The sequence below is a fragment of the Pipistrellus kuhlii genome, unplaced genomic scaffold, assembly GCF_014108245.1.
Source record: "Pipistrellus kuhlii isolate mPipKuh1 unplaced genomic scaffold, mPipKuh1.p scaffold_m20_p_19, whole genome shotgun sequence".
Classification (NCBI taxonomy): domain Eukaryota; kingdom Metazoa; phylum Chordata; class Mammalia; order Chiroptera; family Vespertilionidae; genus Pipistrellus; species Pipistrellus kuhlii.
The window spans coordinates 10164207-10178341 of NW_023425504.1; the positions used below are offsets into that span (position 1 = coordinate 10164207).

The 14135-nt window shown below is 46.5% G+C and overlaps 1 protein-coding gene across 1 annotated transcript in view; it reads left to right on the plus strand.

Moving 5' to 3' along the window:
- The first annotated feature begins 959 nt into the window (after nucleotides 1–959).
- GPC4 (glypican 4) overlaps nucleotides 960–14135 on the plus strand; it is a 117926-nt gene continuing 104750 nt past the window's right edge. Inside the window, exon 1 of the mRNA XM_036443328.2 lies at nucleotides 960–1689. Within this exon, the coding sequence (XP_036299221.1) occupies nucleotides 1530–1689 (160 nt within the window). The 5' untranslated portion in view covers nucleotides 960–1529. The remainder of the gene's footprint in view (nucleotides 1690–14135) is intronic.

A 14135-nucleotide genomic window follows, 5' to 3' on the forward strand; every position in this document is an offset into this window, starting at 1 on the left:
GAAAAATTATAAAATTCTTGTCTTGTCTGCACCTAAGGCACACCAGGCAACATCTCTCGCGGGAACAGCGGTTGAAAAACGCTGCTTTAGTCCATGTGACCCCGGAAGTTGAGTCCAGAGTTCTGGATCCACCCCACCTAGCTGCAGGCTATTAGCAAGTCGCTTCCCTTCTTTGTGCCTCAGTTTCCTACGTGCAGAGGAGGGCTTGGGCCAGGTTTGAAAGGTCAACCCTGACTTTGTCCCATTGCCTCGACTTGTTTGTTTGATGTTGATTTTTCTTCCACACATCAGGGTATTAGACTGGTAGCAGAACCAGGTGTGGTGGAGAGGAGTGGAGGTGGAGAGGTGAATGGAGCAAGATGCTGCTCCATGAGCACCATTTGATGGGAAGCAGGTATGAAGAGCCCAGGTGAGGAGGCTTTAGGGCCAGTTCTGAGTCTCAGGCTCCCCTGGCGCCTGCAGAGAGACAAATGCCAGTAATGCCAGTGCCTTTCCCTCTGGGCCCGGGAACTAGGCGGTTAGGAGCGTCCTCTAGCGGGGCTGCTGCTTGGGGGCGGGGAGGGGGCAGGTAGGCAGCCTGGAGGGCTTCGCCTGGTTGTGGACGGCGGGCACCGGGTCAGGTGGCCCCGCGCAGAAGGCCTAGGACTCGGACGTGAGCTTTGGGACAAGCCCCCACCTGTTTGGTCCTCCAGGGCTTGGGCCCTTCATCCCGGAGAAGTTAGCCTCTCCTTGACGGACCAGGGCGGTGGGCAAGTTCTCCGCCTCCCTGGAGGAGGGGAGGAAGGAGGAGCCCAGCGGGGCGTGTCTCCGGAGGGAGCGCAGCGGTGCGGCCCCCTAGGAAGTGGATTTCGCTGCTCCGGATCCAACCCCGCTTCCAGGTTTTCTCCCATCCCGCCCCTACCAGCTCCCGCCCGTCTCCGGCACCCCCTTACCCCCGCCCCCCCTCACCCCCCCGATCGCCCGCCCCTATCCCTTGTGCCGCCCGCTGGGCCAAGTTTGCCGTGTGTCGCCGTGCACGCCGGCTAGTCCATCAGCTGCGGAGCCGAGGAGGGGACACCCGCGAGGCCGAGGGCAGAGTGAGGAGCCGAGTGGAGTCAGGAGAGCGAGCAGCGCCTGGCAGCCCGAGCCACGCGCAGCGAGCGCCAGCCGCCGAGGCTCGCACCCTCCGCGGCTCCCGCGGCGCCTGCCACCTTCCATTCCTTCCCCGCGTCCCTGACCCGCCGGCGGCCAGCTCGCCCCGATCGCTGTCTCCGCGGAGCCCCGAGGTCACCGGTCCGCGCACCGCCTGCCTCTCCCCTCTCCTACTACTCCTTCCCCGGCCGGGCGCCTGGCACCGGAGACCGTTGTCTGACGCGCGAGGCCCAGCTCCACTTTTCGCCCCGCGTCTCCTCCTCCCGCCGATCGCCTTCCTCCAACTTCTCCAACTCCCTCGCTCTCCTCATAAGGCCCCCCCAGCTCCGCTCCTCACGGCGCGCCTGCCACTTTCCGCCCTGTCCCGAAGGTGGGAGCGCGTCCGTCCGGCCCGCACCATGGCACGGTTCGGCTTGCTCGCCCTTCTCTGCACCCTGGCCGTGCTCAGCGCCGCGCTCCTGGCTGCCGAGCTCAAGTCGAAAAGTTGCTCAGAAGTGCGGCGTCTCTACGTGTCCAAAGGCTTCAACAAGAACGACGCCCCCATGCACGAGATCAACGGTAGGTGGGAGGCCTGGGGGGTGGGGTGGGGGGAGATCGCAGCGCCAGGCGCCCGAGAAAAGGGGCCGTAGGAGCCCCGCCGCCCCCCGCGCCGGGCGCAGGTACCAACGGGGAGAACTCCAGAGCGAGTGCCCGCGGCGCAGAAGGTTCCCGCTGACGGCGGCCCCCGGGGCGCTGCGAGTGGCGGGGGCGCCCCCGAATTGCCCTCGGGTGCTCTGGCACGCTGACCCTTCGCCCCCAAGTCCCAGGAAGTCCCGGAGGACTCCGGTCCGCAGAGTGCGCGCCACCCGCTCCTTGGCCTTTTCCGGGTTGAACTTATTACGGGGCTCCCCGCTTTGTTGTGTGGGTGTCCAGAGGCCGGGCCGGGGTGGAGGTAGCGAGTGGGTTGGTGGTGGGGAACCTTCTAGAGGTGCCAGAGTCCGGGGATCTCCACACGCGGGGCTTGAATGGATGTTTCATTGATGTTGTTTAAAAAACCCTTTGCCCACCTCTTTCCCACTGCCGAGACGGATTCGTTTTAGCAGTCGCCTTTAAAAAGCAAAAGACTCCCCCCCCCCCGCCCCCCTTCAAACGTGACTTTTGGGAACTCTTCTGTTTTGCTGAAGGTGTTGGGAGAGATCTCCCCTTTCTTTTTTTCGCACCTCGTTTTAAGGGTTAATTGCACGTTGAATTGCCAACCTTTGAAAAGACTGATTACAGGAAACCTGAATCTCGGCTGGAAGATGGTTATGCAAATCGAGACTGTTTAGCCTGTGAAAAAGTTCCCCGGATTTTGGCGCTTGGGGGTACTTGGAGGTATTTGTGAAAGCCCTTCTCGGAGTGCCTGGGAGGCAGCTCTCAGGCCTGCGCCTTTCACCCCCTCCCCAGGCCGGCGATGGCCAGGCGGGTCCCCCCTGGGGTGCACCCTCATTCTGAGAGGCCAACTGTTGCGTGCAGCCCCGCGGGCCAGAGGCTGCGCAGGTAGCCCGTTTGCCCGGAGGGTTCAGAAAGAAATCCGAATCGCGCTGGCTGCTGGCCAGAATAACCTAACGGAGAAGTGAGCGATTTGAGCTCAGGGGCCAAGCCTTCATTCCGAACCTTTCATGGAAGTAAGCAGAGCGAGAGCCTTCGCCTCTAGGTTTTGGTCACTCGGGTGGGGCGGGCAGGGGGCCGGCAGTTGGCAAAGGAAATACTGTAATTTCAACCAGGCGCTCCCAGAGGCTTAGGAAGACTCGAGGGTTATTTTTTTGGAAGGACTATTAATAACCTTGGAGATTAAGTGCAGTCATCAATTACATATGAATTACAAAGGTAATTGAGGGAAGTTTTCTGGGCACTTTCCGAATGTAATCAGCCACTGTCTAGAAATAGAACCCAAGAAGTTGTGGAAGCAGCAGAGAAGTCCGCTGCACCTTGGCAGTTACCAAATAACTCACACACTACTGATTAGAGGCTGTTTGCCCTTGAGCTGCCCGTGTTTGGGGGGAGCTCAAGTATGTCCTCACAGTGGCACCATTTTATTGGTGGGAGAGCTCTTAAAAAGCCCTCTTTCTTTCCACTCTCCCTCCTTCCCGGGCAGAAAAAGTGAAGGGAATCAGCAGCCACTGAGGCTCGGGGGCTCCACAGGTCAGACCTGGGGTCTTTGTGCCCTGCACGGTTTGGGCCCGGGCCCAGCGGAGATGATTGGCGTGAAGGTTACAGTTGTCATTCCCACATTTTAAAGGGATAGAGGCAGTGATGCACTTAATGGGAGTGTGACAGGTTTTCATCTTCTTATCATGCAGACAATATGTGCCTTTGAGATAGACTGAAGGTATTCGGGGAGTGGTTGTGAAATGGCCCTCCCCGCTTTCTCCAACTTTGCTCTCCGTTCAGTCTCAGAGCAGCAGGACTTTTCCCCAGGCAGCATCTCAGGAAAAAGGAAGTTTGATGCGTGCTCGGAGACTGTACCAGGTGTTCCCTTGGATGATCACGATCCCCAGAAAACACCTGAGGAATACTTGGAATACTTTTGCGCCAATGTCTGTCTAGCTGGACATTTTTCCCTCCAAAGAGAGGAGAGTTATTAGTGACCAGCAGCAGGAAATGGAAGCTAATGTGCTCCCACCCAAAACATTTTATTCTTTTTGTCTTGTCCTTCATCTCCCTCCCAGGGCTGCTGCTTTTATTTCCCCTTTTGAATGACCTACTGGACTGCATTCTCCTGAGGAACAAAGGAAGTGCCTTTTTAGCTGGAATCCTTGGAAGACCACCAAGGATTTTAGCTCATGCAGTGCAATTTCGCACCACTTTCAACAATAACAAAAATGCATGACTGAATGGCTCAAAAATGTGGAGTGTTAGAGGCATTCATTTGAGTCTAGGACACTGTCACAACACAGACAGACCCAAGTAAATACCTTTAGATGGCCCGTATAGAAACAGGGTAATCTTTACCATCAGCCAGGCCAGCCTCTCCAGATGCATACATTAGCCTTGTCTTCTTTGGGCTACACGTATAATTTTGGTCATTTTGGGGAGTCAAGTCAGTATAATGACTTGTATTCAGCGTGTGTTTGAATGAATTAATTATTGGGCACTTTCCCTGGTGTGTGGTGGGGGGTATATACGTGTATTTAAATACAAAAGCTCAGGGGCACAATGTCTGGGTGTCTAGCCCAAGGTTAAGGTTTTGTTCCCAAGGGCCTTTCACTTGGCTTCTAGAGATTTGAACAGGCTATAAGAATACTCCATGCTCTTAAAGTACTCTGTCTTTTTAGATCAGAATTAAGATAGTTTGATATGCTCTCAAGGGTGTCAGGGAGTACATCATGCTGACAGGGCTACCAACTCAAGTCCTGCATGTACCTTTATACTTACTAAGTAATGGAGAGCTAAGATGCCATGGTCACAAGGTATCTTGAACACAAAGGATATGTTTTTGGTTAGCTTGCAATGGGTCTATCTTTTGGAGTGCCTACTATGTGCAATATTTTGGGCTTGGCATAGTGGAAGAAAGGGCAGGAAGGGCCTCTACCACCAAAGTCTTTCCTGATAGTAGAGATAAGACATGCGCACACATAGTTGGAATAAAACATAGTGAGTGTTAAGCCTAAACTGGTTTGGCTCAGTGGATAGAGCCTTGCCGGTCAAGGGCATGTACCTTGGTTGTGGGCGCATCCCCAGTAGGGGGTGTGCAAGAGGCAGCTGATCGATGATTCCCTCTCATCGATGTTTCTAACTCTATCCCTCTCTCTTCCTCTCTGTAAAAAATCAATAAAATATATTTTTAAAAATGTAAAAAACAAACAAAACATAGTGAGTGTTAAGTACTCTGTGAGTGGTACAGTTGAGGAAAAAGGAGTGCCCAGGAAGTTCCAAGGGAGAAGGGACTGGGGACTCGGGTGTTAGCTAGGTAATGCTAGTTCACTAATAAAAAATAATATTAAAACGAAGTTTTAAAATCTAACCATTTTCAGCGTGCCTTCCTCCATGAAGCTGGGACAAAGGATATGCAACAATTGGTATTTTATTACTAATCTAATCTTTGTTGAAATTGTCTTTTAAGAGCGAGACAGTTAGAAGCATTCTTAAGTTGGCCAGAAGTCTCTTCCACAGTGACATTGAATGATGTCAACAAGAATTTTGTGTCATAGTTGTGGTGTTTGGAATTTTTGTTTCCTGTTCCCATCTATGTCCATGAACAATACTCCGGTGAGTATGCTGGTGGGCACACACATACACAAATGTATGCCCTAGCACAGGGATGGGGAATATCTGGCCTTCAGGCAAAAGCATTTGGTCTGGCCCTACCAAGGCATTAGGGGTGAGTTAATTAAATGTTTGACCAAATATATCAGGTTAATTTTAAATTGATAATTTTCTATGGCCTGTGAATGATGCTATAAATATCCAAATGGTTCTTGGCAGAAAAAAGGTTCCCCACCCCAGCCCTAAAGGATTCTGGGAACTAGATAAACTATGTTAGGATTACACGGAATAAAAGTGTGTATGAGGGGAGAGGTAGGAATACTTTTTGCTATTGGGTTGATAATTATACGTAATACACAAAACATACATCTTCAAGATTTGTATTCTCTCTTCCCCAATTTAAAGAGATGGATTGGATTTTACAGAGAACTTGTGATCTTCTATTCTGTTGGAATCATCAGTTTGGCTCCCTGAATAAAACATGGTGTGTGTTAAGTACTCTGTGAGTGGTACAGATGGGAGAAGGTGCCCAGGAAGTTCCAAGGGAGAAGGGATTTGGGACTCAAGTGTTAGCTAGGTAATGCTAGTTCATTAATAAAAAATAACATTATTTTTTATTAATATTCACTTGAGAAGAGAGTCTAATTGAGCCACAGGGCCTGTCAGTCTAGAAATTGTCCCAGGTAGTATAGGAACTACTTCCTGGACATGCTCATAAAAAAACTTAGTAAAAATGCTGATATGCAGCCCTATTTCTCATTAGAACATACAAATGTAAAATGTTTTATTTAGCATAATTACTGTTTTCCTTTTTTTTTGACTCACATTGGATTGCATGCAATTTCAGGATTAGCTAGACACTAGACTGAGGGATGAAAAAGGAAATTTTTGTTTTTACAAGGGAAACAACATCAATGCTAACCTAATCACTTGGAAGTGAGTCTCTGGCATCCCAATAACAGTAACTGTTTTATCACTGATATTGTTTACATATGTGTTCACAAAAAATGCATTTTGGCCTCATGAAAAGGGCTAGTAGCTATTGAGTGCTTTCTCTGGACCTGCTCACCCTAAGGGCTTTCCATGAGACCATTTAAAATACACAACAACCATATGAAGTCAGAATTATTACTTTCATCATCCCCATTTTACAGACAAGGAAACTGAGATCCAAAGGGACTTCTAAATATATTCAGTCTCACAGCTATGGAAATGGTAGAGGTAGGATTTGAATCTAGGTCTTATCTGACCAGAGTATGGTCTGTGCTATATTCTACAGCACATGTGTCAAACACAAGGCCCGCAGGCCAAATCCGTCCCGCCAGGCCTTGCAATGTGGCCCGCACCGCGCTGTCATCACTGCACTCCGCTGCGTTTCCATCACAATGACAGTTTATGACTGTTCAGTAAACCACTCGGCCCGCGATTTAGGCTGGATTTTACATTTTGGCCCCTTCTCTGATTGAGTTCGACACCCCTATTCTACAGGTAGGAAGAAAAGAGTGGACCTTTGCAACTCCGGTGAGGACTAGTTTTGGAAATACAAGCTGTTGAGGGGATCATCAGTTAACTAGTAAATGACCCATCATCACAGCACTATTGTGATGCTGTAGTAGAGAGGAACTAATCCTGTCCTTTGCAGGCAACTTGTTATACCCAGACATAGATAACCTATTGTTAATAATAGAAGCAATATAAATTGTAATTTCTGGGCCATGTGGAACCAGTGATGGTTTCTGAGAAGGTAAATGTCCTTAGTCAAGCTGTTTTAGGAAGATATAGCTAGCAGCATAAAGGCAGGGAGAGCTGTTAGGGAGCTGTTTTAAATAATTCTTAACTGGTCTACCTGCCGTTGGCTTGTTACTCTCCCATTCCACCCTGAACATTGCCAGCTTCATTTCTTTTCAGCAGTGTTTTGAATTGAGTAATTTCTCTGCTTTGAGTTTCAATGGCTTCAAGTCTCTCAAATGACACGTTTATTAAGTCACTTCTGAATTTCTCTTTCTCCTAATTCCCTTCTTGAATTGGATCCATGGTCTTTTCACATAGTTGTCTTGTATTATAGTTAATAGTATGTGCAGGCACATATGTGTCTTTGCAACTGTAAGCAACTTGAGGGCAGAGATGGTAGCTCCTGGTGTTTTGTGTGCCCAACAGAACCATGTGCAATAGTTAAAACAAGTGAGGAGGGTGTGGAATGGCAGACAATTCCATGTTCATTTCCAGGACTCCAGTGTGATAATAGATTGTCATCCCATGGTCTCTTGCACTCCTGGAAATCTTTTGGATCTCAGCTTCTGAAGAGAAATTTAGGGTAAAATCTCCATGATATTTACCCTAAGAGAGAAAGACGCACTAGCCAATCAAGAATGAGTATGCAAATTAACACAACAAAGATGTCGGGTTAATTTGCACAAGCAGGCACTGGCACCAAGTGTCCTTGGAACCCAGGTCGCTTTGAGCCTGTGTGGCCACGCATAGGCCCAGAGTATCTGGGGTCCCAGAATGACCCCTGGCCAATCCAGGTCTATGCGTGCAGGCGCCTAGCAGCTGGGAGCCAAGCAGGAACATCCCTGGGACCCAGGTGCTCCTTGCTGGCCCTCACAAGCGGCCAGGGGCAGGGTGGGAACATCCCTCGTAGTGAGCGAGCCGACAGCAGAGCCCTGCTTGACCCTGACCATGGCATCGAGGGGCAAGCAGTCCCCCACAGAGAGCAGATAACAGGGCCCTGCTTGTTCCTGGCCCTGGTGGCGAAGGACAAGTAGGCCCCCACAGAGAGCAAACACCAGAGCCTGCAGTGGCATCAAGCCGGCAGGTCCGCAGAGAGCAGAGAACCACAGGAGGCAGGCCTAAGCCATCAGTAGGACATCCCCTGAGGGCTCCCAGATTGGAGAGGGTTCAGGTCGGGCTGAGCCCCCCCCCATCTCCCCCCCCTTCTCCCCCCCCTCTCCCCCCCACACACGTTTTGTGCACTGGGTCCCTAGTGTTGGTATAATGTGGAAAGTATTTTTATTCTTTTTGGGGAGTACTTGTCTTTACCACTTTATCAATAACCAAGTGTTGCAGGAATTTTTCAAAAAAGATTCAGAATTGAGTTTTTTGTCCCACTTTGAGTTATATAATATATATTGATTTCAGAGAGGAAGAGAGAGGGAGAGGGAGAGAGATAGAAACATCAGTGGTGAGATAGAATCATTGATTGGCTGCCTCCTGCATTGATTGGCTGCCTCCTGCATGCCTCCCAGTGGGGATCAAGCCCACAACCCAGGCATGTGCTCTGACCAGGAATTGAACCTTGACCTCCTGGTTCATAGGTCAATGCTCAACCACTGAACCACACCCACCGGGTGAGTTATATACTTCTTTAACAATCAAGACTTCTGTGATTAGGCAATTTAGAACAAATTTAGAAGTGTAATTTACCACATTAGATTTAAGATATAGAGCTGTTCAATGCACATTGATTAACTTTTTAAAAATAAAACTTGACTTTATTTTCATAACTGAACAGGAACACAGATTTCAAGATACCAGAAATTTTTATATAAGCAGACATACTAAAATCCGAACAAGTAAGAACTAGCATTTTTAGTTCCTCTTGGTTAAACATCTGTTGCTTACTATAGAGAACATGAAAGTGCAGAAAATTCATGAAGCGATTCCATCCTGGAGGTAATTTGAAATATTATATTTAAGTTCTGATGCATTTAATTCAGCAATCTGGTGGGAAAGAAAAATCAAAGAGATCTATCAGCCAGGTATTCAACTTTGGAAAAAGAAACTCTAACAAATGTTAGAAATTAGGGGAAAAAATTGAATGGAAGAGTTTAAAAAGTCAATAACCTCCAGGAAGCCTGGAAACTATGTAAAAACATCTTATTGGAAGCCCAGATAAATGTGTGCCAGACATCAAAAAGACCAGCTGCTTGGGGGAAGAAAAAAAGAACCCTGCATGACTAACTGGCAGAGTAAAAGAGGCTGCTTCAGGGAAAAAGGCATCTTTCACAAAATGGAAAGAGTTTAAGCCAAGAGAAGATGGAAGTCCATAAAGTATGGCAGGGCAGGTACAAACTAGAAGTTAAGTGAGCCAAAAGAGAATTGGAGGTGATAGAACTTAAGTGGGCCGAAAGAGAATTGGAGGTAAACCTGGCAAGGGATTTGAAAGAAGGTCATGTGATGATAATGGCGAAAAGGATGGGCCGAGTCTAACTTATCAGAGGAAAATAATGGCTTTAAGGGGAACCATGCCTGCTAAAACTCGCAAAGGTTTTTTGAGGGAAAAAGAAGGGATACTATGGGGAAGCACACATACATAGTTTAGATTTTCAAGAATTATGCAATAGGATTCCAAGGCAAAGAATATTCAGAAAATGCATTTACTTTGGGACAAGTGAGGATGTTGGTTTGGTGAGGATAGAAAATCATAGAAGAGAAACCCTATTGTCCTAGATAGAGTAGGTTATGTGGAGAGGACGTGGTGTCTTGGAATGAGCAGTTCTAACCTACCTCTGTGACAAATTAGTTGTTTGATACCTTGGTAAGGTTTTTTCCTCCTTTGTCTGAAAAAAATGTGAGTGGAGTATTCGAATGCTGGATTAAGTCAGAGATTCTTAACCCTGGCTACGCATTAGAACCACCTGGAGAGCTTTTATTTATTTATTTTAAAAAATATATTTTATTGATTTTCTACAGAGAGGAAGAGAGAAGGATAGAGTGTTAGAAACATCGATGAGAGAGAATCATTGATCAGCTGTCTCTTGCACACCCCCTACTGGGGATGTGCTCACAACCAAGGTACATGCCCTTGACCAGATTCGAACGTGGGACCTTTCAGTCCACAGACTGACGCTCTATCCACTGAGCCAAACCGGTGTCGGCCACCTGGAAAGCTTTTATTTTTATTTATTTATTTTTTTAACATATATTTTATTGATTTTATACAGAGAGGAAGGGACAGAGATAGAGAGCTAGAAATGTTGATGAGAGAGAAACATCGACCAGCTGCCTCTTGCACACCCCCCACCGGGGATGTGCCCGCAACCAAGGTACATGCCCCTGACCAGAATCGAACCCGGGACATTTCAGTCCGCAGACCAACGCTCTACTGCTGAGCCAAAAACGGTTTCGGCCACCTGGAGAGCTTTTAAAATCCTATGTCTGGGCACCACCCCAGACTAATTAAATGATACATTCTGGCCGGTTAACTAGGTCATGGTAATTTTTTTTAAAAGTATATTTTATTGACTTTTCACAGAGAGGAAGAGAGAGGGATAGAGAGTTAGAAACATCGATGAGAAAGAATCATCGATCAGCTGCCTCTTGCACGCCCCCTACTAGGGATGTGCCCGCAACCAAGGTACATGCCCTTGCCCGGAATCAAACCCTGGACCTTTCAGTCTGCAGGCCGACGCTCTATCCACTGAGCCAAACCGGTCCCAGCTCATGGTAATTTTTTAAGAGCTCCCTAGTGGTTCTGATGAGTAGCCACACTTAGAGTCACTACCCTAGATGATCTCTGATGTCCCCTCCATCTCTGAGATGGTGATTCTAAATTTTCCAATGAAATTCATCACAGAGTGTTTATCTCAGTACAGCCCTTTGATGTAGACTCAGTGCATGCTTGTGTTAATTTCCACTAACTTGGAGTTAAGAGGAAGGTTTGTCAACTTGGAAAAACATGTTTTTAATCAAGATTTAGTATATGCCATAACCCAGTGATGATTTGCTGAGGGCAGAGAAATAAGACTAGGGTATTGGAAGTGCTTTGGAGAGAATTAGATGGAACGGAATCCAGCCTTGTCATGTATCGATTAGGTGTCAGTGTGCTGGGTGATATTTTTCCCTTTCTCTTTATTGGTAAAATAAAATAAAAATCTCTTTATCCCTTACTTTAATGTCCTCTTTGCCACGTGTTTATTCTCTTCAAGTATCTTATCAAGAAATAGAAGTACGGTAAATCCCTAGGCTTGTGGCCGGCACAGCCATCCAGAACACAGCTGGGAATGTGGAAGTAAGCAGGAAAGCTAAATGATGGAAACAGCTGTCATGAAGCCCTTGCATTCTATCTACTTGGAAAAAGCCTTCAGAAATGTATCATCTGCAATCATTGAATGAAGAGCTCTTCATCAATAGCAGAATGCTCGGTGCTGGGGATTCAAAGAGGTCTAAAACAGGAAACAAGCTTATCGGGTGCTTACATTCAAATTAGGTAGATAGGGTTTACAAAGGGAAGATAAAGTTTAGGTTATATAGATTCTCATGTCATGGCTGGTTAGATGTAACAAGTAGTGCTGGTTGGGGAGTGGAGGGGTAAGAGGAAGGAATGCTTTATTTATTTTTAATTTTTTTAAATTAAAATTTTTTTTTACGGATTTCAGAGAGGAAGGGAGAGGGAGATACAGAAACATCAATGATGAGAGTCCATCATTGATTGTGCTGCCTCTTACACGCCTCACACTGGGGATCCAACCCACAACCTGGGCATGTGCCCTGACCAGGAATCGAACCAGGACCTCCTGGTTCATAGGTTGACACTTAACCACTGAGCCATGCCAGCTGGGCGAGGAAGACATGCTTTTAGAGGTGGGCAAGGTGACATGGGAGAAGTGACCAATGCCAGTGTGAAACAGAGTGGGGAGACCAGAAGTTGAGAAATAGACCCAGAACTTCCTGATCTTGGCAATTTGCTGTCAGTGTGCTGGGTGATATTTTTCCCTTGAGACATTTAGGAGGAGTGAATGCTCTGAGGTGCCTCTGTAAGCCTTGAGGATACTAGTGTGTTTCAGGATAGTATTAAATAATTGTTTGGTATATTCTGATTTCAAAGTTCAGAAAGTTTTATTTAGAAAGAGAGGGCATATTTAAAATACAAAAATTGCTCTTGAAAGAGGAAAGTTAAGTAAACTTACACATTTACTGGTACCTGTTTCCCAATAGTGCCAGATCAATAAGGAGTGAATTCTATGTGCTACCTTGCCCTTTCTGTAAAAAATAGGTTAAAGTCTGTATAATACTAATTCAGAGGCTTATTCACTTCAGAAATTTTGATGGGTGATTTTGTTCCTTACCACCTTCTCTTCTAAGCCTTCTAGAACATCTAGAAGAGGGTTATTTGTAGTTCCTAATACTGTCTGCTGCGCTCAGCTTGGGAAACTGACATTCTGACCTGAAGACACAAGAGGCAAGAATTGGTTTTTAGTTACAGGGGACAGGTTTAAATATTTGAATATTGGTTTCCCTTTCAAACATTTACCAAACTAAGTAAATGTATAATCATAATTAAAGAAACACTAGCCATAACCAGTTTGGCTCAGTGGATAGAGCGTCGGCCTGCAGACTGAAGGGTCCCAGGTTCGATTTCGGTCAAGGACTTGTACCTTGGTTGCGGGCACATCCCCAGTGGGGGGCGTGCAGGAGGCAGCTGATTGATGACTCTCTCCCATCTATGTTTCTAACTCTCTATCTCTCTCCCTTCCTCTCTGTAAAAAATCAATGAAAAAATGTATTTAAAAAAATAAAAAATAAAATAAAAATGAGGATATAGTTGATGGTCCTTGTCTCTGACCTTGTGGCTATTTGAATGCTAAAAAAAACTCTTCTTGTCCAATCATGCCTGATCTGAGGGGCCATATATCTCTAATTTATATCACATGGCATGGCACATGGTAGGTGTTTGAGAAATGTTTGCAACTCAAAAATAGGTTGAAGCATGATTTTTGAATTTTGTATTCATTTTAAGAATGGATATTTTTATTCAATCCCCCTTTAATTTAATTAATTTAAGCTATATAGTTTCTTTTAAATTTTTGAATACATTCAGTCTTGGATGCCTAAGTAAGAAAGGGAAAATAATCTTTTTTTTTAAAGCCTAGAATATAGTGTTATTTATTGCTTGGCTTGCTTAGAAGTAGGATCTGAGTATTTCCTGTGGTTTGTTAATCCTGGTAGACATGGTTTCTTCTTACATTGTCTATACTAGACATTAATAAGAACTTAGCTCTATCTGCAGAGGTGCTTGTAGAAAAAGAGGCCGCTTTGGCTCCAGTTCCTTGCTTCAGCTTTTCTACCAGGTGCTCACTTCCCTCTTCTCCAGGAAGCGTAGGTCAGACCCCAGGCAGGATTAAAAAAAAATGCATTTTATTGATTTTTTACAGAGAGGAAGGGAGAGGGATAGAAAGTTAGAAACATCCATGAGAGAGAAACACCGATCAGCTGCCTCCTGCACACCCCCCAGTGGGGATGTGCCCGTAACCAAGGTACATGCCCTTGACCGGAAAGGAACCTGGGACCCTTGAGTCCACAGGCCGATGCTCTATCCACTGAGCCAAACCAGTTTCAGCCCCAGGCAGGATTGCTGTCTCTGTCTAGTCTAGTCCAAGGTCACCCAGTCTCAGCTTCATCCCAGCCATTCTTTTCATGCTAGTCCTTTCTTCTCATGGCTACTTTGTCAGTTGACTTTCTATAGCCCCTTTCAGCCTGGCTTCATTCTTGTATGTTTGGCTTCTGTCTACAGGAGTAGACTGGAAGTGGTTTCTTTTGGACTGCAGAGGTTTTCTTAGTTCTCCAAAATCCTTGACGTAGGCATTCCAGCGAGCATTAGCCGCAGAATATTTTTCCCCCCTTCAGTTATTGTTTCTTTCCACCACATGGTCTGTCTCCATTGAGTTTTCAGTCTGGTGTTTGGGTAAAGAGGAAAACAAAGCATTGTGTCCTTGCAAACTGTAGTGTAAAGCATGTGGTTAACAGTTACTACTTGCAGTGGTCCAGTCTGAGTGGGA